This window comes from Momordica charantia (assembly GCF_013281855.1).
Source record: "Momordica charantia cultivar OHB3-1 chromosome 6 unlocalized genomic scaffold, Mcharantia_2.0 BLBB01000006.1, whole genome shotgun sequence".
NCBI lineage: Eukaryota > Viridiplantae > Streptophyta > Magnoliopsida > Cucurbitales > Cucurbitaceae > Momordica > Momordica charantia.
Genome location: NW_028275164.1, coordinates 26,403,207 through 26,428,605, shown reverse-complemented (window position 1 = coordinate 26,428,605; position 25,399 = coordinate 26,403,207). Strand labels below are relative to the sequence as shown.

The 25,399-nt window shown below is 32.5% G+C and overlaps 3 protein-coding genes across 3 annotated transcripts; all 3 read right to left on the bottom strand.

Annotated features, from left to right (window-relative positions):
- Positions 1-402: 402 nt before the first annotated feature.
- Positions 403-3,435, bottom strand: LOC111023797 (NADPH-dependent aldehyde reductase 1, chloroplastic-like). The gene is made up of 3 exons (XM_022301280.1): positions 2,821-3,435; positions 1,838-2,196; positions 403-560 (listed from the first exon to the last, which is right to left on the bottom strand). The coding sequence occupies exons 1-3, from the start codon at positions 3,318-3,320 to the stop codon at positions 538-540; spliced, it is 882 nt and encodes a 293-aa protein (XP_022156972.1). The 5' UTR covers positions 3,321-3,435; the 3' UTR covers positions 403-537.
- Positions 3,436-10,730: 7,295 nt separating this feature from the next.
- LOC111015323 (NADPH-dependent aldehyde reductase 1, chloroplastic-like) lies at positions 10,731-13,364 on the bottom strand. The gene is made up of 3 exons (XM_022290319.2): positions 12,740-13,364; positions 11,672-12,030; positions 10,731-10,990 (listed from the first exon to the last, which is right to left on the bottom strand). The coding sequence occupies exons 1-3, from the start codon at positions 13,237-13,239 to the stop codon at positions 10,968-10,970; spliced, it is 882 nt and encodes a 293-aa protein (XP_022146011.2). The 5' UTR covers positions 13,240-13,364; the 3' UTR covers positions 10,731-10,967.
- Positions 13,365-18,066: 4,702 nt separating this feature from the next.
- On the bottom strand, positions 18,067-22,038 carry LOC111015249 (glucose and ribitol dehydrogenase homolog 2). Its single transcript, XM_022290209.2, has 3 exons — positions 21,430-22,038; positions 20,416-20,774; positions 18,067-18,359 (listed from the first exon to the last, which is right to left on the bottom strand). Exons 1-3 carry the CDS (start codon positions 21,924-21,926, stop codon positions 18,337-18,339), a joined length of 879 nt encoding a protein of 292 aa, XP_022145901.2. The 5' UTR covers positions 21,927-22,038; the 3' UTR covers positions 18,067-18,336.
- Between the last annotated feature and the right edge of the window lie 3,361 nt (positions 22,039-25,399).

Here is a 25,399-nt window from a genome sequence, read left to right as displayed (position 1 = left end):
TCCAAGGTCAAAGCCGATCCATGCAATGATGTCCGCGGGAATGTTAAATAACATGTTAATCCTACAACACGCCGCATTTCACGGACGGTCGGATGACCGTTAATTCCCATTGTCGGGAGTCCTATTGGACATCATCCCTATAAATAGAGATGCCTACCCCTTATGCAAGGTACGCGAATCCATTGACATTCTAAGAGTTTTCTTTGGAGAGCAAGGTGCTGACCTACGTGGATTCCGAACTTGACCATTTTTGGATCAAACAATACACAAGTAAACAAATTTAATAATTGTAAACAACCCATTTCAAGTTTGAGGGGAAAAAGGAGAGCAATCCATGATATTTAGAACTCTCTAACTTTTTATTTAAGATGAACATAAAAAAATAAAATAAAATCAGAACAATAAAAAGAAAAAGAGAGACATACATATAATATTCTCTCCCTCATAGCTTGCTTTTATTTATTTATTTCATGTAGAGATACTTATAAATAAGAACACTATTTTTATTGAGAAATGAAGATCCCACCAAGATGACATTCACCCATTTACAATAACCCCACCTGCATACAAAATTCAAACACAGATATCATGTCACAAAACTGAAATTACCATTTGACAGTTAAAAAGTTAAATATATTTACTAATAACTTCTCGTCTAATTTTTAAAATATAGTTCTAAATTTTCAACCAAAATTTTTAAGACTTTATTTTTTTTATATTTGATTAAAAAAATTTCAAATGCCTTTTATCGCGAGAAAAATCATTTTATACTACAAGAATTTTTGTCTTTTCTAACCCTTTTTTTTTCAGACCCAACCAAAAACAGTCCGAAAAAGATAGTACTCCAGATGGTATATGAAAATCCTCGAGCTATATGATTTTAAAAAATTAATTTTTAAAATATGGCGATGGTTTTGAAAAACCGTCGACATTAGTTACTTTCTCCCGACTGTTTTCTGCGACCGTCGGGCAATACATAATTTAAGAAAAAGATTTTAGAAAGAGTAATATTCGTGTATATTTTTTTGAAATATACGGTTTTGCGTATATGAGTATATTGTTTTGTGGCAGGTGGAGATATATAGATTAGAAAGAGTAATATTCGAGATAGAGAAAGAAAATCTATAGAGGAATTTCGAGGGAGGGAATTAAAAATTTTATAGAGATCACCAAAGTTAAGAGAGGGAAAGCAATTTATAGAACAATTGAAGTTTTATTGAAAAAAAATTAGGGAGAGAGAAAGAGATATACGTTTGAGAGAAAAATAGAAGTCAATGAAAAAGTTAGGAAAATGGGAAATTTGATTAAAAAAAGGAACTAAATTTGAGAGAGAGAAATTAGAGTTAGAACTTTTTTCTTTTTCTTTTTTTTTTTTTAAACAAATTAGAGTTGAAATTGTAGAGAGATAAGGTTTTTTTTTTTTTTTTTTTTGAGAAATGTAGAGAGATAAAGTTAATTAAACAGGGAGAAGTATATTATGGGAATGACAAATAAGTTAAAGAGAGCAGAATAAGTTACAAAGGGACAGAATAAGTTAGAGAGATAAAAATTAGAGAAAGGAGAAATACATGTGATAAAATTTAGATTTTGAAAAACGTAAATAGAAAATTATTTTAAAAGGGAAATTTTACCACCTAACATAAATTAATTAATATTTACATTTTTTTTTCTGAACATAGTCTAAAGTTTGACTTTTGTTATTGTGTTTTATATTAAATTTGAATTTGAATATGAATGGGATAGTATTTTTTTTTGTAAAATTAAATTTTTTTTATTATACTTAAATATACATACTTATTTTAAAGCTTTTGCTTTTGTTATTTGTACAAAAACTTACCATTGGGATGGAGGATTTGGCCAGAGAAGTAGGAAGAACAGTAGTTGCAAGCAAGGAACACATATGAAGGAGCAACCTCGATCGGTTGACCGATTCGTTTCATCGAAGCACTACTCGCAAAACTTTCAATGTCTTCATTATCCATTGATGACGGAATCAATGGCGTCCATATCAGTCCCGGAGCGACGCCGTTGACTCGTATCCCTCGACTTGCCAGCTGAAGAGCCAGAGCTCTAGTGAAAGAGACAATGGCACCTTTGGTAGCCGAGTAGTCCACCAGCTGAGGGTAGCCCTTGTACGCCACCACCGACGCTGTGTTGATGATAGTGCTGCCTTCCTTCATGTGCTTCAACGCATGCCTGAAAAAAAAAATAGAAACAAGTTCATCACTTAAGCCATGGATTTTGGTTAAATTACTTACATATTTAGTCTTGAATTAGTTCTTTTACTTTTGATTGTAAGAGATGATTTGACATGCATAAAATGTAGGTCAAGGGATAAAATAAGGATCAATAATATATAGTTGACACAAAATGTGGATCCTTAACATCTCCACATGATGGCTGGATCCCGTTTGAGTTTGTTGGACTCTGATATCATATTATTCATGAGTTCTATCTCAAAATCAATTGACAATCAGAAGAGTAGTCCATATCTATTATAGATCCTTGTTAGGTTTTATCTTTTCAAAGTGGTATCGTTAACAATTTGGAGCCGACTAAACAATAGAGAAAATAGATGGATTTTTAGTTGAATATATAGAAGACGGTTTAAACATCATTACAAAGTTTAACCAAATCATTGAACACTTTTAAAACAATAAGGATCACATTAAAACTACTAAATTTTCATTAAGAATTAAATTAAAACTAACTTTAAAATAATAAAAATCAAATTGAAATGAAGTCAAGTTCATAATTAAACCCTAAATATTTAAAGGCCAATAGTTTCGAGTATTTGATTGATTACTTTTTGTAACTTACCTAACCATGAAGAACTGAGAGAATATGTTAGTTCTGAACACTCTCTCAAGCCTCTTCTCATCAATCTCCTCTACGGATTTCGCCTTGTGTTGTTCGGCAGCACCGTTGACCAATATATCGATTCGGCCGAAAGCTGCCACCACCTCCTCCACCACCCTCTTGCAATCCTCATCAAACCCCAAGTCGGCGGCCACCGCAATCGGCGGCTTGGCGTCTGCCACCCGACACTCCTCAAGAATTTGAAGCGTGTCTTGAGTATCCCTCTCCTCATGCCCCTTCACATACGTGAATGCCACGGTCGCCCCCTCGAGCGCGAAGCAATAAGACACCGATCGGCCGATTCTCGAGTCGCCTCCGGTCACAAGCGCCACCTTCCCGAGAAGCTTGTTGGAGGGTTTGTACTCGGGGTTGGCAAACTGAGGAAGAGGATTCATGAGGTACTCTTTTCCTGGCTGGGTTGGTTGGTGTTGAGGAGGAAATTGCTGCCCTTTGGAAGCCATGGAAGCAATTTCAATCACAAATTTTCAATCTTTTACACAAACAAGAAATGAAACAAGATCGATGATGTGAGAGAGAAAGTTGTTAAAAATGGAAGATGTGGAGAAGTGTCAATGGGCAAAGGAAGCCTTATAAAGGCAATTGGGAGAGAGCCACGTGGTACAAGAGAGTGTACAAAATATCCAAGTAACTCATTAAATGTACCCAACGGCACATATGTGTTAGAAAACGGGATTTAGTGGAGAGATTCGAATTTCCGATCTTCGTTGAAATGATTGAACACAATTAATTGTGTGAACCGTCGAATTTGTTTGAGTTGTGTAGTATGAATTAATATTAAACTTCTACTTGTATTATTGATAGTATTTTATATGCTAAATATATAGATACTTTTAGTTTTGTCTTTAATCTTTTATAATTTTCAATTTTATGTTTAATGCGAGCTCTCTTTCTTTCATTTTTATTTATTTATTTATTATCAAAAGAATGTATATTAGAATTCTTAGATCTCTGCATCAGAAATTGTTAAATTTTGTTTACAAAAATTTGATGTATCATTTTACTAACATATTTATCCACATGCTTACTTAGATGCGCTACATGACACATGAAACCTAGCAACAAAATTTATGGTAGTGTGGTACCTACTCCTTCCTATTCATAATTAAACACATCATCAATTCATTTTTAAATTCTATTCGCATGGTGGACAATTAATGAAAGTACAGTAGGATGCAAAATTTTCATACTAGTGTAATATTTGAAATTTTCCCAAACTCAACTTGCGGATTAGTTAAATTTGACCCGTTCATCAACAAAATCTATTTCTTTCAAATCTATTTCTTTCATGTGGCATGCTTAGGTGTCCAAATATGTTGATGAAACAATAATTTAATAACACATCAATTTTTTGTTAACAAATTATAACAAACACCAATAAAATGTTAAGAATCCCACATTAAAAATAATAACGGACCTAACAAAGATTTATAATATATATATGCTAACCTCTAATGGTCAAATGATTTTTGAGATGAAACCTATAAATATTGATATATTATAAGAGCCCAACAAACTCAAACGAGCCTTTGATATGATCTTATATTGAAAAGATAAGAAACCTAACAAAAGTTTATAATATACTTGAGCTACTCCTCTCATTGCTAATTGGTTTTGAAATGAAATCGCATGAATATTGATAAAGTACCACATAGTCCTCCTTAAAATATTATCAATCCATCCAACTCCTATCCCGGTCAACTACTCTTTTCCGGAGCATATGGCATGTCCGATAGAGCTCAACTACGGATCATATCATGACTATATATCATCTTCCAATGCTCACCATTTCCTTGTTCGACACCCGAGGATTCTACCAACGCAGTTAAGTTAGGCACATGACTCTAACCAATGGAGATGTTGTCATATCTTTCATCTTATTTAGCCAATGTGGGAATTTGACGACAAACAAAACACTTCAAATGAAATGAGGGATATGGAGCCAGAAATTTTCATAGAACATTCTAACCTCAAAGGAGGAAAACTTAGGGAGAAAACTTTGAAATCTTAGCTTGTTTCTCTTTATATATATAATCTCTCTAAATCTAAAGATGAACTAGGGAAGGAGGTAATTGTCCCGTTCCTTCTTCGCTCGCCCTAGTTTAGATCATTGTGTATAGTATCGTCGATGAAATAACGAGACTCCTTGTGGACAAGCGCCTATAGATAGAGCCAAAGACTTGAGAGTTAGAGTCTCTAACTTAGAGATGAAATTTACCATATTTAGTATTCTTGTAGTTGCATGGAACATAAGTCACGTATGTGTTAGAAAGAGGCAATATAATTAATGTGTAGGACCATGTAAGAGGTGAATTAAATTGATGAAAGTGTTTAATTTGAATTAGTTAATGTATTAGTGTTTAGATTTTGATTAAGATTCTAAAATATCGTATTTGGAGTATATTGGTGGTATTTTACATCTATCTAATTATTCTTTTATGATTAAATATAACTTTTGTTCCATTTCAAATTGTATCACTGCAAGGAATTTAACCTTTGCCCACGTGAATCTTCGTTGCAACAAATTAAAAAAAAATAAAAAAAAATCTTCGGAATGACCCTTCCCGCCAACGAAAATAGAATTTCGTCGCTAAAATCTTCCAAGACCAATAATTAGTGAAATGATGAGAAATAATGTGTTTGAAATACTTGATGTAGTAGAGTTTATATTTTGATAACATTCTTCATGTATTTTGATATATTTAGTAGTGGTCTTTTGTATTTATATAATTTTTTTATGATTGAAAAATATAATACTAGTTTCAATTTTCAGTGAAATGGATATGAGCTTCAATGACAATTGTCACAAATAGATTTTCATGTAATAGTTTTTTTTTAGAATCCTATTTAGTTTGGACCTTTTTATTTTCTTTTTCTTCTTTAGTTTTGTCATACCATCTATTATAAATAGAGATAGATGAACATAAATTGAGAGAATCGTGAGAAATTCTCCAAAGAGAGAGAGAGTTTGAGAGTTTAATACTTGTGTATCCCGTAGAGAGTTTGAAAGACTTGTAGAGTGATTCGTGAGTGTTTTCTGTATGAGAGAAAATGGAGAGAAATATCATTGTAAAAGGGCTTGTAGACTCTTGGAAGGTTCTTCCTTACATTTTATAGAACCTGAAATGGTAGCAAAGAATTGGACATAACCCACATGGGGTGAACTAGTATAAATTCGGCATTTAATTTTCTTCTCCTTAATTTTTATTTATCATTCTTGTTGCTTATAAGTTTTAGATTAATTTATCTATTTTTGTAAGTTGTAAGTTCCAATTTGTTTTGAATTTCGTATTAATTAGAACTAGAACCTAATCAAGGATTAGCTAACAAATATTGTCTGCATTAATTTGTGATTGAGATAATTATTAGTTAGTTGCGTTATTTTTTCCCCAATACTTTATCTAGATAATATGTTCATTGTAGCGTTTTTCATGAAAATACCAGTTGGTTATGCGTGTAGCTATTAGAGTCCTGAAAGAATTTCTGAGCCAGTCCATGGTTTCGGGAAGAAGGGACGGTGTTTCTGAAAGTAGCACATTGTTTACCTCGGGTTTTCGGTAGTCAAGAAGCAGCTTGAACTCTTTCTTTTCAACAAAGCAAGAGCGAGGAAGATGTCGAAGATGGGTCATGGCGGAGTAAGGGAGCTCGAGAGAGAGAAAAGTCAGTCCCACGTGAATAAAGTTGGGACCAATCAATTATAGAGCTAGTAGGAAAGCTTTCACCCTAATCTTCGAGGACGACAACCTTTTTTTCTCTATCATATATATTAGAACTTGACTTTGTACACTTTGTAATATTACAAATCAAATGAACACTAAGGTTGTGTCGTGGGGATTTTAGAAATGGAGAGTTTAGTACTATAATTGATTTTTCAAAATTACTATCTAAGTGATACCTTAGAAATCAATTTTAGGTGATTTTAAGCTTTATCAATTCTCTAATTTGCCAAACATCACTAATGACAGTGCCAAAATCACTCCCAAATACATATTTGGGTTTGGAGTACTTAGATATTGAATTCAAAAGCTACCATGAATTCATCTCCTTTAGAGTGGACAAAATGTCCATGTAATCACATGCAATTGACACGTAGGAAAATGTTGGGGTGGATAATTAGGGTGATGGAGGGGAACATAAAGACACTTGGATTTTCTTTAAAAAAAAATTACGTGTGGGAATTGGGAAGTAGCTGTAAAAGCTGTTCAAACAAGGTTTTGCAAAGAAAAAAAAAATATGGAATGAATATAATTTTAATAATGTTTTTAGTGATTTAAAACTCTAAGAAAAATTACTCTTGAAAATCCATATAAGGAATTGTTAAGTTTGTAAAGAGTTCGAACAAAATCTAATCCTGGTAAGTTAGGGAATAAAGTAATCCATAATGTTATATAGACGATGACAAGTATCTCCATTGGTATGAGACTTTTTTGGTGAAACCAAAAGTAAAGCTGTGAGAGTTATGCTCAAAGTAGACGATATCATACCATTATGGAGATACTTGAAGTACTTGAGGTAACGTTGTTCCTTAACAAGTGATATCAGAGTCATAATTTAAATCTAGATATATCAGTGAAATCTTCAAGTGTCGAACCAAGAAATTGTGAGTCTCAGAGGGAGACCTTTTAGATGAAACCAAAAGTAAAGTCATACGAGTTATATCCAAAACGGACAATATCATTCCATTGTGGAAATAATTGCAGTACTTTAGATGCCGATGTGAGCATGGTCGGTAAGAAATCAATAAAGCTAATAGCATTTTGAAGAAAAATGAAAGAGAGACAAAAAAATAAAATAATTCACAGAAAGTAAATGAAAAAAACTAAACAAGTTAAAAAAAAATTATATGAGCTTATAACTTAATGATTAATCCAAATTGTACGGGTTGAGTTGCGTTTATTGGGTTTAATTTTTCAAGTCGTTGGAGTTTTTGAGCACCTCAAGTTGCAAATATTACAATAATTAGCCTAAATACCAAATCTGAGATCAAACTAAAAAAAATTGTAAACATGTCGTCCAAATTCAATAATATATCTTTATCACTGATAAATTGGTGGATGTCTTTCACTGGTGAACACAAATAGATGCTCAGTCTATTAAATTGACATATTTGCAAAATCTTATTCTTCGTAGTATATTTGTAAATATGACAAAACTATATATTTACCACCGATTACAAATTTCGTATTAATTTTGTCGTTTATTTGATTTTAAAATTTAAAAAAAATTCAATTTACTCTCCTAAGTTATATACACAACAAGGTAAACAACCCATTTAAAGTTTGAGGGGTATAGTTTGTTGAAACCAACTCAAGACTCAGTATATCTAGGCTTTACCCAAAGGGTTAAAGGTTAGAAACCGGCGTATAAAACCAATTTCTAATTTTGTATTAGGAGGGATTTTGAAAGATTCACCTTGTAAACTTGTGCTGTGAAATAGAAAAGTTTTCTCCCTACAGTGGATGTAGGCCGTGTGCCGAACCACTTTAAAAGATTGTTGTTCTTATTCTCCTTCCCTTTCATTTTCTCTCTTATCTTCATCTGTCTTCTTTGTCTTCTTTGTGAGCACCGCCAGAAGTTGTCTTCTCCCATTTTTTGTTCTGCATGCACTAAAGAGAAGCAAGAGGTGTAGGGTGAGGTAAAATCTCAACAAAATTGGTATCAGAGCCTGCAAAGGAAAAGAAAGTGACAGATTGACAGAAAGAACCAATCTTTCTTTTCAAGAAGATATTCAAGATGGCAGTTGCAAGGTATGAAATCGAAAAGTTTGATGGTAAAGGGGATTTCGAACTATGGAAAACCAAGATTAAAGCAATTCTTGGGCAACAGAAAGCCTCTAAAGCGATTACAGACCCTGCAAAATGGCCCGACACCATGAAAGAGGAAGAAAAGGAAGTTACGCAAGAAATGGCATATGGAACTCTGATATTGAATTTGAGTGATAGCGTTCTAAGGCAGGTTATGGATTTAAAAACAGCCTATGAAATATGGACAAAACTAGATACTCTTTTTTTGTCAAAAGATTTACCGAACAAAGCCTATTTACGGGAAAAATACTTCACGTACAAGATGGATAGCTCTAAAACACTGAGTGAAAACTTAGATGACTTCAAGAAACTCTCATCAGAATTTAATAGTCTTGGAGAAAAGATAGGTGCTGAGAATGAAGCATTTATTCTTCTGAATTCACTACCGGAATCTTATAGAGAAGTAAGAGTTGCTCTAAAGGACGGTAGGGAATCCATAACCACGGATGCGATTATTTCTGCAGTCAAGACAAATGAGCTAGAATTGCAGGCTGGGAAAAGAGAAAACTCAAATGCAGAGGGACATTTTGTAAAAGGAAAATTCAAGAACAATGGAAAAGATCAAAAGAATCAGTAAGAAGATAGAGGAAAAATCAGACCTGTAAAGTGTAACTTTTGTCATAAAATAGGCCACTTGAAGAAGGACTGTTATTTCTTCAAGAAGAAACAAAACACAAAGCAAAAGAAAGGGAATTCAGCGGAAGCCTCAGTGGGTGAAAACTCTATCACATACTCAGATGTACTTGCAGCCACTAATCAGTGTGGACAAGGGGAAACCTCTCAAGAAAAACATGACTGGGTATTAGACTTTGGGTGCTCATATCACATGACTCCATCAAAAGCGTGGTTTCGCTCCTACAAGGAATGGGATGGAGGTCTTGTTTACATGGGAAATAACAATGTATGCAAGGTTGTGGGAATAGGCACAGTTTCTTTGAGATTGAAAGATGGTTCCACGAAAATCTTACAAAATGTAAGGCATGTACCCGGCTTAAAGAGAAATTTAATCTCGTTGGGAATGTTAGATTCAAACGGCTGTAAATACAGTGGGCAAGATGGTACTCTAGAGGTATCAAAAGATTCCAGGGTGGTGCTTGTTGGAGAAAAGATCAATGGTCTTTTTGTTGTTAAAGATGTTGAAAAATTTAGCACAAGTTTAGTCTCTACAAATGGGGAACTAACCAGTGGAGATTTATGGCACAAAAGATTGTCACATATAAGCAGCAAGGGTCTGAGTGAACTAACTAAACAAGGAATATTACCTAAAGAAGCTTGTGAATTTTGTGTTCTAGGCAAGACAACCCGACAAAGCTTCAACAAGTCTGACAATGTAACAAAGGGAATCCTTGATTACGTTCACTCAGACCTATGGGGTCCAGCACAGAGTCCATTTGTCTAAGAATCAACAATTCCACAATAGAACAAAACATATAGATGTGAAATACCATTTCATCCGAGAACAAATCGAAAAACAGCAAATCAAGGTGGAGAAAGTTCATACATTAGAAAATGCCGCAGACATGCTCACAAAACCAGTCAATCAACAAAAATTTGAACACTGTCTAAGATTGATTGGAATGCACGTACCTGAAAAAGGGTAGATCTTCCTCAGAAAGGGGGATTTTTTCTTCGCTTGCAGTATGTTTCAAGGTGGAGTTTTATAGTTTGTTGAAACCAACTCAAGACTCAGTATATCTAGGCTTTACCCAAAGGGTTAAAGGTTAGAAACCGGCGTATAAAACCAATTTCTAATTTTGTATTAGGAGGGATTTTGAAAGATTCACCTTGTAAACTTGTGCTGTGAAATAGAAAAGTTTTCTCCCTACAGTGGATGTAGGCCTTGTGCCGAACCACTTTAAAAGATTGTTGTTCTTATTCTCCTTCCCTTTCATTTTCTCTCTTATCTTCATCTGTCTTCTTTGTCTTCTTTGTGAGCACCGCCAGAAGTTGTCTTCTCCCATTTTTTGTTCTGCATGCACTAAAGAGAAGCAAGAGGTGTAGGGTGAGGTAAAATCTCAACAAGGGGAAATAAAGACAGCAATCCATGTATTTACTATTTAGAAGTCTCTTAACTTTTATTTAAGATTCACTTGTAGGCACAGTACTTACATAGAAAATAAAATAATATCAGAATAATAACAAAGAAAAAGAGATACACATATGTATAATAACGCTCTCCCTCATAGCTTGCTTCCATTTATTTATTTTATTTGGAGATAATTATAAATAAGAACACTATTCTTTTTTTTTTAGAGAGAGATGAAGATCCACCAAGATGACATTAGTTCACACATTTACAATAATCCCACCTGCATACAAAATTCAAACACAAATATCAATTATCCTTTGACAGTTATTTACTAATAACTTCTTTGTCTAATTTTTAAAAAATTTTAAGTATATGAATATCATTTTTTATGGTATATGAGTCGATCAGAAAGGAGAAAGAAAAGCTATAGAGAGAAACATGAGGAGAAAGATAAGTTAGAGAGACTTATGTTATTAATATTTTACTTTTTTTTCCCGAATGTAGTCTAATTTGTGACTTATGTTATCGTATTTTATATTAAATTTTGAATTTAAATATAAATGGAATGGTATTGCTGCAAATATGACAAATACATTTAGTAAAATTAGCAAAATAACAACCACATATAATTTTTTCAAATATAGTACTTATTCTTTTTTCAGAAAAAAAAATGGATGTCCAATTTTACCCGAATGATATACTTATGTAATATATATATATGTAATATATATAACTATTGATATATGTATGTGATATACATGTGATATACTATCAATATGAGTGTCTGACATACTTGCAATTTATATGCAATATACTACTGATATGAGTATCTGATATACTACTAATATAAATGAAAATTTGTGATATTTGAAAATTTTTATAATAGGTGGCATATTTTAAAATATATAAAAGATTTTTGTTACCCAATGCAATTTTCCTACTTATTTTTGTAGAGACTTACCATTGGGATGGAGGATTTGGCCAGAGAAGTAGGAAGAACAGTAGTTGCAAGCGAGGAACACATATGAAGGAGCAACCTCGATCGACTGACCGACTCGTTTCCTTGGAACACCACTTATAAAACTTTCAATATCTTCATTATCGATCGACGCCGGAATCAATGGCGTCCATATTAGCCCTGGAGCGACGCCGTTGACTCGTATCCCTCGGCTGGCCAGCTGAAGAGCTAGAGCTCTAGTGAAAGACACAACAGCACCTTTGGTAGCCGAGTAGTCCACCATCTGAGGGTAGCCATTGTATGCCACCACCGACGCCGTGTTGATGATTGCACTACCTTCCTTCATGTGCTTGAGCGCATGCCTGAAAAAAAATATTATTAATATTCATGGGGTTACATCTCAAAACCAATTGGTAATGAGATGAGTAGTCTATGTTTAAGATCCCTTCTTTTATCAATGTGGGGTCCTTAACATGTTTGACATGTATGAAAAGTTGGTCAGGTGAATAAAATAAGGATGAACGGGAGAATTTTTCAATCAAGAGATTGATGACGGGATTGGTTGGGATTTATGTCTTAAAAAACTTTGTAATTAATAAATGTTTTATTATTTATTTGAAGAATAATTATTTAATTATTTTGATTATATGCGATATTTATTAGCCGTTTGTATGAAAGTCGAAGATTATAAATGTAATTTTGAACCGCATATAGAACATCCAAAATGATATTGTTCAAACTATAACCTAAACAATCTAGAGTAGATGGATAAGGTTGGGTGCTCTGCACTAGTAACACACTATTTATATGACCCGCTTTGTAAATGTTACAAACGATTTGATGCAAATCATTCATGTGAAGACATGTGAGTGAGACTATCATATACATTGAATTTGTATAAGACTGGACTGCAAAATATTTAATCTTCCTTTATACCTCCGTGAAAATATAAAGTAAGTATTTCACATGACGATCATATATGTATCTCAATCTTAATCCTGAGTGATCAAGATCAAGTAAAAATTTTTGTATGGTTGATTAATAAATAACTTTTTGTAATAACCTATGTACCTAACCATGAAGAATTGAGAGAATACCTTAGTTCTAAACACTCTCTCTAGCTTCTTCTCATCAATCTCCTCCACGGACTCCGCCTTGTGTGCCTCTCCAGCGCCGTTGACCAATATATCGATTCGGCCGAAAGTCGCGACCACCTCGTCCACCACCCTCTTGCAATCCTTGTCGAACCCTAAGTCAGCAGCCACCGCAATTGGCGACTTGGCATCTGCCACTCGACACTTCTCAAGAATTCGAAGCGTGTCTTGAGTATCCCTCTCCTCATGCCCCTTCGCATACGTGAATGCCACAGTCGCCCCCTCGAGCGCAAAGCAATAGGACACCGATCTGCCGATTCCCGAGTCCCCTCCAGTCACGAGCGCCACCTTCCCGAGAAGCTTGTTGGAGGGTTTGTACTCGGGGCTGGAAAACTGAGGAGGAGGGTGCATGAGGTACTCTTTTCCTGGCTGGGTTGCTTGTTTTTGAGGAGGAAATTGCTGCCCTTTGGAAGCCATGGAAGCAATTTCAATCACAAATTCTCAGTCTTTTGCACAAACAAAAATGAAACAAGATGGAATGATGTGAGAGAGAGTTGTTAACAATGGAAGATGTGGAGAAGTGGCTATGGGCAATGGCAGTCTTATAAAGGCCATTGGTAGAGAGACACGAGGTCCAAGATATATAGTGTACAAGGTATCCAAGTAATCTCGTGTGGGTGGCTCCAATTTTTGACCTTTGAAACTATATTTAGGTGGCCAATTAGATGAGGATATTTGAATTAATTGTGTAACGTTACGGCGATTAGGTAGAGAGATGTACACAACTCTTCTCTTTTTTTTTTTTTTCCCCTTCCTCAAGTCACCCAATCAAATAGATTTATTAAATATCTATTAGGTATTAAAGGATCCTAGGTTGATAAAAGAAAGGACTCTACATATGTTTATAATAGACGATATGAGCCACTCCTTTCGTTGTTAGTTGGTTTTGAGATGAAATCTCAGATATATTAATATGATATCAGAGCTCAAAACGGCATCCGGTCTAATTTTACTATCTAATTTTTATATATAAAATCTTTCCATTCCATTCTTAACATTTAGGAGGACAAATTAGAAAGAAAATTTTAAATCTGAGTTGTTTTTCTTATATATAATTTTAATTTAAATACTATTTGGAACCTTGTACTATCGACTTTGGTTTATTTTAGTCCATTTACTTTTGATACGTCTATCTAATATTTCTACTTTTACAAAGTGACCATTTTTAGTCGCTTTATTTTATTTTTATCTCATTTCTTTCGATTATACAATTTTCTTTCGATTATACAATTTTAGCATTAACACTTTGTTGGAATTAATTTAATAATTAATTCATATGTGGGTGATAAATTAAAGAGCAATTGTCTTTGGACTATTTAATTGACATGCAAGTGATCTTGATTATGGGCGCATGAATTCTCATTTAGTGGTGTGTTTACTGAATAGAAACCAGCCTATTAATCTGAGGGGATTATGGGAAGCCCTGGGACTAAACTATAAATATATAGTTATGGTTCCCAATACACTATGTTTCTTTGTGCCTCCTGTTCCCCATCACAAATAGAGAGTATTGCTCATATTTAGTCCGGGTTACATAGTTGAGGAAGAACACAAACCACAACTTCTTGCATGTCAGATCAACTATATAATCATTCCAGGTAATTCTAACATTGTTAAAGATTTTGGTTTTCTTCCATAATTAGATCTTTGATCTTGATTGTTCTGGAATTTTATGGCTTTTATTTTTAGAACAATCATAAACTAGGATTCCTTTAATTTTCCAACTCACCTCACTCATTAAATTTCTTAAAATTGTACCCATAAATTTGTATTAAATAGCTTTTATTGCGTATAAAATTGGTGTTAAAATTTTATAAATATAGACAAAATTTTATTACCTTTTAAAAGTACAGAGACCAAAACAGATATTTTGAAAGTACAAAACAAAAATGAACAAAAGTTGAAAATAAGAGACCAAAATGAACGTTTTAAAAATATAGGGATCAAAACGAACCAAAGTCAAAAGCATAAGAACCAAAATAGTACTTTAAACCTATTATTTTTTTAATCTAAAAGATGAACTATTGGCTTTGATACTATATCAATATTCATGGAGTTCCATCTCAAAACCAATCTCAAAACCAATTGGCAATGATAGGAGTAGCTCATGTCTATTATAAACCATTGTTAGGTCACTTTTCTTTTCAATATGAGATCCTTAACAACTAAGAAGGGGGGTCGTCCCTTCTTTGCTCACTCTTTACTTTAGATGATTATTGTGTAGTATCATAGATAAAATAACTAGACTCCTTGCAGAAAAGCTCCTATGGATAGAGTTAAAGAGTTAGAGTTAGAGATAAATTCTTCACGTTAGGTATTCTCGTAGACTATGTCATTGATAATATATTAGTGATAGACACATATGATATATTATATTATTAATAGACATTTATCAATGATATAGGTAGACTGGTGGATGGAAATTAAATGAGTTATTATATATGAAAATTCATATAGGTATATTGTCAAACGAGAGACTTTTTGTTTGAGTCAAAATACAATGATTTTTTTTTCATATTTATAATTGTTTACATATATATCTATTAACCATCTTTTAGATTAAAAAATTATAAATATGCAAAAAATAAAAATTAAAAAAATTTACCTGTCCAAAAGAAAAAAGGTTAAAAAACACATTTGATCCCTATACTTTCACTAAAGTAACAACTTAGTCTCTAATCTTTAGTTTGTAACGATTTAGTCCCTATAATTTCACTAAAGTAACAATTTAGTCCTTGAACTTTAACTTGTAACGATTTAGTCCCTGTCATTTAAAATTTTATAACAATTTAGTCCCTATTAAAAAAAATTTATTAAAATTAAGTGTCAAATTTTATCGTATAACAATTTAATCTTTGTAATTATAAACATATTTGGTCCCTTTTTAGTTTGTCAATTTGTATATATAAGAAATTTAATAAAAAAATTTCACAATAAGGACTAAATCGTTACCAACTGTAAATTACAATGACTAAATTGTTACATATTAAAGTTCAAGGACTAAATTATTACCAATCTGAAAAGTTCAAGAACTAAATTGTTATCAATCTGAAAGTACAGGGACTAAATCGTTACAAAATAAAGTTTGGGGACTAAATTGTTACTTTAGCCAACGTATAGGGACTAAAAGTATTTTTTAACCAAGAAAAAATCTCTATTTGACGAGATTTCTCCCTATACCTATGAATTTTATAGGACCCATAAATGTTACTACAAAAAATACCATTTATAAGTATTTCAATCGAAATATTAGAAGGGAACAACAGGTAGTCCTTTCTCTCGTTTTTGAAGTGACTCAAATTGAGTGATAAATTATATCATAACCATGTTGCAATATTTGAAAATATGACTATTTAAATTGACATATAACAACTCAAATTTTTGTGCAGAATTTGAGATGAACTTTACCTCCTGTAGTTACGTATATAATTTCACTCATGTTAGAGAGATCATAAGACAATTAAGATTATTATTTTTTATTTTATTTTGAGTACGAGGAATAATGTGTTTGAAATACTTGATGTAGATAAGAGTTCAGATTTTATAACATTCTTCATATATTTGATATATTTAGTAGTGGTATTTTGTATTTATCTAATTATTTTATGATTGAAGTATAATATTGGTTTCAATTTCAAATGACAATAACTAATAATAAATTTTAATTTTATTGAATAGTGATATTACATACAATATAACCTATGCTTGCAAAAAGACGGGATGTAGTTTTGAGTTTTGGATATAATAATAATATAAATAATCTTTAGTGTTATTCTTATCTTTATCCTTATCTTGTCGCTATTCGTTTACTTTCAACCGCGATTTTAATGTATCTTGTGTTAGATAACAGTATCCAAAATATCTCTATAATAGTATGGTATTGTCTGTTTTGGGTATAGCTCTCGTTACTTTGCCCAAAAGATACCATATCAATAGAGATAATTTTCTTCACGTATATATCATGGATCACCTTCTTCCTTAACCAAGATTGGATTTTGTTTGCACTACTTGCAACCCTAACACCTTCCTTTTCTATTCTCTCCTCTTATTTATAGAAGAAGTATCATTTGGTCGGTTTGGATAGACCAGTTTGATCGGTTCAGATCGGCTCAAATTTAGTTTAGTTGTGTGGACCCAAACGGGACAACTTGACTCGAGTGGCTCGATCCATATCGCTTATCTAATCTCCCATTCATGTGAGTTTTATAGGATACGATTTTCTTTCAAGATTGGTATGTATATTGGACTCGCTGCACATCAAGAGATAATTAAGTCCATCAATCATGCACTTTACAAATCAACAATACAACTTCTAAAGGCCGAGTTTGAAATTTAAGTGAAAACACTACTAGGTAAAGCACAAAAAAATTAATTAAATGCTTTTAGGAAAATACCCTAATTGTCTTATAGTGTTAATTATTTTAAATTTTCAAAATTATTTTTGATTATCTAACCAAACACTATAAAAGTTTTGAAAAGTATTTTTAACAGGGAAAAATTACTTTAATTTTTATCATTTCAAAAATCATCCTAAATTTGCTACAACTATCTATATAAACATTAATTTCTAATTTCTAAACTCTTACCAAACTACCTAATCAACAAAGAAGAGAAGAAAAATTTAGAGTTATATATTCTAATTGAAATTCATGGAAGCTTGGAATTTGTTATATACCATCTACATTTTACTAATTACATTTCTTGATTTTGGAGAAAGAGATTTCATTATACCATACATTATATTCATATAATGTATAAAACAAAAAGATAAGCTAAAATAATTATTCACATAAAGTAAATAGATAAGCTAAACAAGTTTAAAACAAAATGAGCTTTTAACTCAATCCAAATCGTACGGATTGGATTGCATTGATTGGATTTAATTTTTCAAGTCGTTGGAGTTTTTAGCACCCCAAGTTGCACATGTAACAATAATCTAGCCCTAAATACCAAATCTTATATCAAAACTAAAAAAAAATTGCATAAAAATGTCACACGTTTATTACTGATAAATTGGTAGATGTCTTTCACTGGTAGACCACAAATAGATGCTCAGTCTATAAAATTGACATATTTGCAAAATCTTATTCTTCGTAGTATATTTGTAAATATGACAAAACTATATATTTACCACCGATTACAAATTTCGTATTAATTTTGTCGTTTATTTGATTTTAAAATTTAAAAAAATTCAATTTACTCTCCTAAGTTATATACACAAAAAGGTAAAGAACCCATTTAAAGTTTGAGGGGAAATAAAGACAGCAATCCATGTATTTACTATTTAGAAGTCTCTTAACTTTTATTTAAGATTCACTTGTAGGCACAGTACTTACATAGAAAATAAAATAATATCAGAATAATAACAAAGAAAAAGAGATACACATATGTATAATAACGCTCTCCCTCATAGCTTGCTTCCATTTATTTATTTTATTTGGAGATAATTATAAATAAGAACACTATTCTTTTTTTTTTTAGAGAGAGATGAAGATCCACCAAGATGACATTAGTTCACCCATTTACAATAATCCCACCTGCATACAAAATTCAAACACAGATATCATGTCACAAAACTGAAATTACCATTTTGACAGTTAAAAAGTTAAATATATTTACTAATAACTTCTTGTCTAATTTTTAAAATATAGTTATAAATTTTTAACCAAAATTTTGAAGACTATTTATTTTTATATTTGATTAAAAAAAATCAACTACTTTTTTTATAGCAAGAAAGATGATTTTACTATGCAGAAGTGTCTTTTAAAAAATTTTGCGTATAATGAGAATCACTTTGCAGATGGAGTCAATCCGAAGGAGCAACATATTAGAGAGAGGGAAAGAAATAAAATCTATAGAAAGAAAAAGAAACGTGAGGAGAAAGATAAGTTGAGAGAGATTATACTTTCGAGAAAGGGAATTAAAAGTTTTATAGAGAGTAAAGTTGGAGAGAGATATGTAGAGGGAAAGAAATTTGTAGAACCATTCAAGTTTTATGGAAAAAAAAAATAGGGACAGAGAAAGACCTATACATGTTTGAGGGAGAAATAAAAGTGAGAGAGTAAATGGGAAATTTTAAAAGAACAACTGAGATTTAAAGTTTTAAAGTGAAAAACTTATAGAGATAAATTAGAGCTCGAAAAAAAGTACTTGAACGATAAAAGTTAATTAAATAGGGAGAAGTATATTATAGGATTAAAGATGAGTTAGAGAGAGCGGAATAAGTTTTTTTAAAACAATAAATAGGGCGTGGGAATTTGAATTTATAACTTCTTGGTTGGAGAGGTATGTCAATTACTGCTAAATTCTTTGGCTGAGGGTAAAATAAATTATAAAAGGATAATATTTTAGAAGGAAAAAAAAATAAGATTTTATGATGAAATAAATTCTAGAGATATAAAAGTGAGAGAAAGGGAGAAAAATTAGATAAGAGAGAGGAAATTTTGAAAGATAATCTTTAGAGAGAGAAAATATTTAAAGAGAAAAAAGAAAAAATATACAGTAATATATAGAGAAAGACATAAAATTTAGCGAGAAAAAAGATTAGCCTGACATGTGTCAGAGAGGGAAATGTGTAAATTCAACGAAGACAGAAAAAAAAATTATATATATGTTAAATAAAGAAAAACGTATGATAAAATTTAAATTTTAACGAATATAAATAGAATTTTTTTTTTTTTTAATACAATAGGCTTTACAAAGAGCATGCGTCAAAAGATGCAAACGAAATTCTTCAAATAGCGGAGAAAACCATTTCTCTAAAAAAAAAATTATCAATTTTGAGAACCCAAAATTTGCTCATTTCTATAGAGTTGGAGATTGAACTCATGACCTCTTAATTGGAGTATATGTCAATTACGGTTGGATTAAGTTCATTTTGACAAATAGAAAATTATTTTGAAAATAGAAAAGTTAGCACCTAACATAAATTTATTAATATCTACTTTCTTTTTTCTTTTTTTGAACATTGTCTAAAATGTGACTTATGTTATCATATTTTATATTAAATTTTGAATTTAAATCTAAATTGAATAGTATTACTTTCGTAAAATTTGAAATCTTTTATTATGTTTAAAAATACACAAGTCACAAATATGAAAAAACAAAAAAGATTTCAAATTTTACGAAACTAATACTATTCAATTTAGATTTAAATTCAAAATTTAATATAAAATATGATGACATAAGTCACAAATATGATAAAAATATTTAGTAAAATTAGTAAAATAACAACCACGTTTAATTTTTTCAAATACTGCACTTCTTTTTTTTAGAAAAAATGGATGTTCAATTTTAAAATGACAACTTTACTCAAACGATATACATGTGTAATATATCTATTCTGACTACTGATATATGTATGTGATATACAATTGATATACTACTGATATAAGTGTCTATACAATATGAATGTGATATACATATGATATAATATCGATGTAAGTATCTAATTATACTAGTGATATGAGTAAAAATTTGAGATATATTTAAAAATTTAAAAAAATAGGTGATATATTTTGAAACACATAAAAGGTGCTACCCTACTTATTTTATGGTAAGTTTTTGTTTCTGATGTTTGCAAAAAAAACTTACCATTGGGATGGAGGATTTGGCCAGTGAAGTAGGAAGAACAATAGTTGCAAGCGAGGAACACATATGAAGGAGCAACCTCGATCGGTTGACCAACTCGTTTCATCGGAGCAGTGCTTGTAAAATTTTCAATATCTTCGTTATCAATCGATGCCGGAATCAATGGCGTCCATATCAGTCCCGGAGCGATGCCGTTAACTCGTATCCCTCGACTAGCTAGTTGAAGAGCCAGAGCTCTAGTGAAAGAGACAACGGCGCCTTTAGTAGCTGAGTAGTCCACCATCTGAGGGTCGCCATTGTACGCCGCCACCGACGCCGTGTTGATGATTGCGCTGCCTTCCTTCATGTGCTTCAGGGCATGCCTGAAAAATATATATATATTAGAAACAATTTAAGCTATGCATTTTTCCCATGTTAAATTACTTACATATTTAGTCTTAAATTAGTTGTTTCCATTTTGATGGCATGGGATGATTTGACATGTATGAAAAGTAAGTCAAGTTGATAAAATAAAGATGAACCGGAGAATTTTTCAATTCAATAGAATGATGACAGGATAGTTGAGATTTATGTCCTAAAACTTTATAATTAATAAATAGTTTTTTGCTTATTTGAAAGATAAATTATTTAATTATTTTGATTGCATGCAATATTTATCAATTGTTTTTATGAAAGTCCAATATTATAAATGTCATCTTGATAATATTGAGAACAGGGAAGAGAACAATGTTCAAACTATAATCTAAACCGTTATAGTAAATCAATAAGGTTGGGTGTTCTTACTCTAATTGATATGGTCCGCTTTGTAAATATTACGAACGGTTTGGATTTATGTAGAGATGTGTGAGTAGATGTATCATAAATAATAAATTTGTATAAGATTGGAATCAATTAAAATAAGTAAGTAAGTAAGTATTTCACGTAACAATTATATGCGACTCAATCTTAATCCTGAATCATTAAGATCGAGTAAAAATTTTTATATGGTTGATTAATATATAAATTTTTGTAACGTACCTAACCATAAAGAATTGAGAGAATACGTTAGTTCTGAACACTCTCTCTAGCCTCTTATCATCAATCTCTTCTACGGATGCCTTATGTGCCTCTCCAGTGCCGTTGACCAATATATCGATTCGGCCGAAAGCTGCCACCACCTCTTTCACCACCCTCTTACAATCCTTGTCGAACCCCAAGTCGGCGGCCACCGCAAGCGGCGACTTGGCGTCTGGCACCCGACACTCCTCGAGAATTCGAAGCGTGTCTTCAGTATCCCTTTCCTCATGCCCCTTCACATATGTGAATGCCACAGTCGCCCCCTCGAGCGCAAAGCAATAGGACACCGATCGGCCGATTCCCGAGTCGCCTCCGGTGACGAGCGCCACCTTCCCGAGAAGCTTGTTGGTGGGTTTGTATTCGGGGCTTGAAAACTGAGGAGGAGGGTGCATGAGGTACTCTTTTCCTGGCTGGGTTGCTTGGGGTTGAGGAGGAAATTGCTGCCCCTTGGAAGCCATGGAAGCAATCTCAATCACAAATTCTCAATCTTTTGCACAAACAAAAATGAAACAAGATAGATTGATAAGATCATGTGAGTGAGAAGATTGGTATAAATGGAAGATGCGGAGAAGTGGCAATGGGCAAAGGAAATCTTATAAAGGCCATTAGGAGAGAGCCACGTGGTAGAAGATAGTACTGTTCAAAGTATCCAAGTAATATCTCACGTGGGGTGCTCCAATTTCTGACCTTTGAAACTACAACTAGCGGGGATATTTGAATTAATTGTGTAATATTAATTACCACTCCATTGGATGAAAATCGGAGAGAGGAAGAGGATGGAGGAAGGAGGAGAAGACGATGAATGAAGAAAAAAGAAACGTGGAGAGAGAAACGGAAAAGATAAGAAGATAAGAAGATACTGGGAGGAGAAAAAGAAAGAGGGGGAAATTAAAAACGTGGGATAAGAAGAAATGGCTATTAAATAGCCACGTAAGTGGGTAAGGAGATACGTAGAAAAGAAAATAATAATAACAAATAAATAAAAGGATAATAATAAAAATAAATAATAAATAAAATATTAATATTATTAAAAAGAATTCACGTGAAGCATTTTTTATTTTTCAAAGGTAAAATCTATTTTGATCACTGAAATTTGAACTGGTCTTTATAATTTCGAAAGTTATATTTTTAGTCCTTGGAGTTTGAAAAATAGTTTAATTGGTTGCTGAGTTAGATTTATTATTATTTGACTAACGAAAAAATGACGTGATATTGTTGATGTGTCAATTTTTAAACAAGGCGTCATTTTTTAGTAATTTTAAATTATTATAATCTTAGGTGGGTTTTTTTTTTTTTTGTTATTGTGTGGTTTTTGATAAATTTAAATAAAGTTAGGACCAATCAATTACAATATGAAGATTTTTACCTCAATCTTAGTGACAATCCTTTTTCTCATCAGGTATATTAAAACCTTGACATTGTACACTTGTGGTATTACAAATTGCAAAAACACCAAGATTATGAGAGCTTTTTCTTTTTTTAGGAAGATTATGAGAGTAAATCTTTGGGTTGGGAATACTTGATCTTGAATTCAAGCATGAATTCATCTTATTTAGAGTGGAAAAAAAAAGCTTTAGAAACTATTGTGGAGTAATGCGTTCATATAAATTACTACATGGTGATTAAATTGGGGTTAAACAGATCATTTACTTACCAAGAATCGAAATAAAATTAATGAGAATGAGAATGTTATTTCTTTAATGTACCAAGAATCGAAATAAAATTAATGAGAATGGGAATGTTATTTATTTGATGTTGTTTATTAAAAAATTATCTGAATCGAAATTAAAATTTATTGAAGATGTTTACTATAAATTAATTAAATTGTCCCAAGATCAATATAATAGAAATTAAATATAGTGTAATTACTATAATACCCGTTTATATTTTTAGCTAACTAAAAATACATTAACTAAATAGTATGATATAGTTTTTTAATAAAATGATAATAACTAAAAATAAATTTTAATTATTGTATAGTGATATTATGTACAATATAATATGTCGTTGCAGGAGACTAGACATAGTCCCGAGTTTGGAGTGTAATAATAATATAAATCTCTAGTGTGATTCTTATCCTTAATTCTTATATTGTCTCTTTTTGTTTACTTTCAACGACGGCATTAGCATACCTTGTGTTAAGGACAATATCTCTACAATTATATGATATTGACTCCTTTGTGTTTAACCTTTGTGACTTTGACTTTGGTTTCACCCAAAAGGCATCATACAAATGGAAATATTTTTTTTTTTTTGAAACAGAACAACAAAACAAATTAAACACAATCAGCGGCCAACAAAACAGACAGCCACGTAGCGCAAAACTGGTTCCACGAAGACGAGAATCCCTCTTCGCATGCTCTCCTTGCTATCCCATGAGCGACTCTATTAGCCTTCCTCGACAGATGCTTGAATCCTTCAATTGGCAAGGATTCCACCTCTTTCCATACGTCTTCAACAATTAGAGAAACTTCGGTGAGCTCCATGGACGATTTATTAATGATGTTCACTACTTCCAGACAATCTGATTCCAACTCAATTTTGATTTCAGCTTCTAGGGTAAGGGATTGATTCAATGCTTTGAGACTTTCCAAGATTGCTAGGGCTTCCAAAGCTTTAATGGGTCATTTCCTTTGTAGGTGGAAACATCCTGCCATGATGGAGCGCCTTTCGGAGTCACGAACAACCCACCCGAGACCGCCGACAGGCAACGAATCCATCCAAGTAGCATCAACATTTAGTTTCCACAGGTGCTGCGCCGGGGGGTCCAGCCGATGTTCCTAGGGAGATTTTTATCCTCCATGTTCAGGTTCCCTCCAAGATTTGTTTTGAACTCATAAATTTTACTTTCGGTAAATGCCCTAATCTTCTGAGAGCAAGGTTGCTCAATTGTGCTGTGAACAATTTGGTTTCTGTATGTCCAAATACTCCATAGAAGAACTAGCCCTGATTGTCTTTTGTACTGGTCCGAGTCTCGCCAAATCCAGTCGAAGTAGTCCATAGCCGTACATTCTGACCTGTCAAACCTACACTTCCAAAATTGATGGATAGTTATGTCTCTTCTTTCTTACGACAAAGAGGACACCCTTTTTTGGTTGTGACTCCTTTAGAGCTAAGATTAGCAAAGTTTGGGATAATATCTTGTCTAATCTTCCAGCAGCAAAGCAAAATCTTGGGGGGGGGGGGGCACTTGAACTTTCCAGAACCTCTTCCACAACATACTTATCAAGTCGGTATGTGATGAAGAAGCTGAATCAGATTCATAGGCGTTGATCCCCAATCTGTAAGCACTTTTCACTTTAAAAAACTCTTTCTTGTCAAATCCCCATATTATCTCGTCATTAGGGTCGTTCCTGCTAAGGGGGATATTCATGATTAAATCAACTTCATCTTCCTGAAAGCAATTCCTGATGATCTCTTCATTCCACACTCCTGGCTCCCTTATTAGTGAAGCAACATTCGAATTAGACAAAGAGTTGTGCACATAATTAGGCTTAAAATTTCCTAATTTTGGGAGCCAAGGTTCATCCGCTATATTCACATCAATACCCGAACCAATTCTCCATCGATAGCCTTTCCTAAATAGATCACGACCCCATAGAATGCTTCGCCAAACAAATGAGGGATTGTTCCCCAAATTAGCTTTGAGGAAGCTTTCATCCTAGCCCATGGAAATAATTGTCATCATTTATCCTAGCCAATTTTGGACTTTGTTTGTGATGAGAAAAAAATCTCCTAATTCTACCACATGAATAAGCAGAAAATAACTAAGAAATTTAAAGAAAGCAATAAAATAAAGAAACACAAGAATTAACTTGGAAAAACTCCAAACCGGAGAAAAAACCACGGCCCACAAGGGAAAAACCACTATGTGAAAAATTATTACAATCACACAATTTCTCTGCTCGACCCTAATTACACAAAACACTCT

Coding starts and splice junctions, on each gene's coding strand:
- LOC111015249 (XM_022290209.2), bottom strand. CDS start 21,926: ATGGCTTCCAAGGGGCAGCAATTTCCTCCTCAACCCCAAGCAACCCAG. Junction 20,775..21,429: donor TCTCAATTCTTTATGGTTAG/GTACGTTACAAA, acceptor TATATTTTTCAG/GCATGCCCTGAAGCACATGA. Junction 18,360..20,415: donor CCAAATCCTCCATCCCAATG/GTAAGTTTTTTT, acceptor TTTTGTATGCAG/GTGGGATTATTGTAAATGGG.
- LOC111015323 (XM_022290319.2), bottom strand. CDS start 13,239: ATGGCTTCCAAAGGGCAGCAATTTCCTCCTCAAAAACAAGCAACCCAG. Junction 12,031..12,739: donor TCTCAATTCTTCATGGTTAG/GTACATAGGTTA, acceptor ATTTTTTTTCAG/GCATGCGCTCAAGCACATGA. Junction 10,991..11,671: donor CCAAATCCTCCATCCCAATG/GTAAGTCTCTAC, acceptor TTTTGTATGCAG/GTGGGATTATTGTAAATGTG.
- LOC111023797 (XM_022301280.1), bottom strand. CDS start 3,320: ATGGCTTCCAAAGGGCAGCAATTTCCTCCTCAACACCAACCAACCCAG. Junction 2,197..2,820: donor TCTCAGTTCTTCATGGTTAG/GTAAGTTACAAA, acceptor TTTTTTTTTCAG/GCATGCGTTGAAGCACATGA. Junction 561..1,837: donor CCAAATCCTCCATCCCAATG/GTAAGTTTTTGT, acceptor TTTTGTATGCAG/GTGGGGTTATTGTAAATGGG.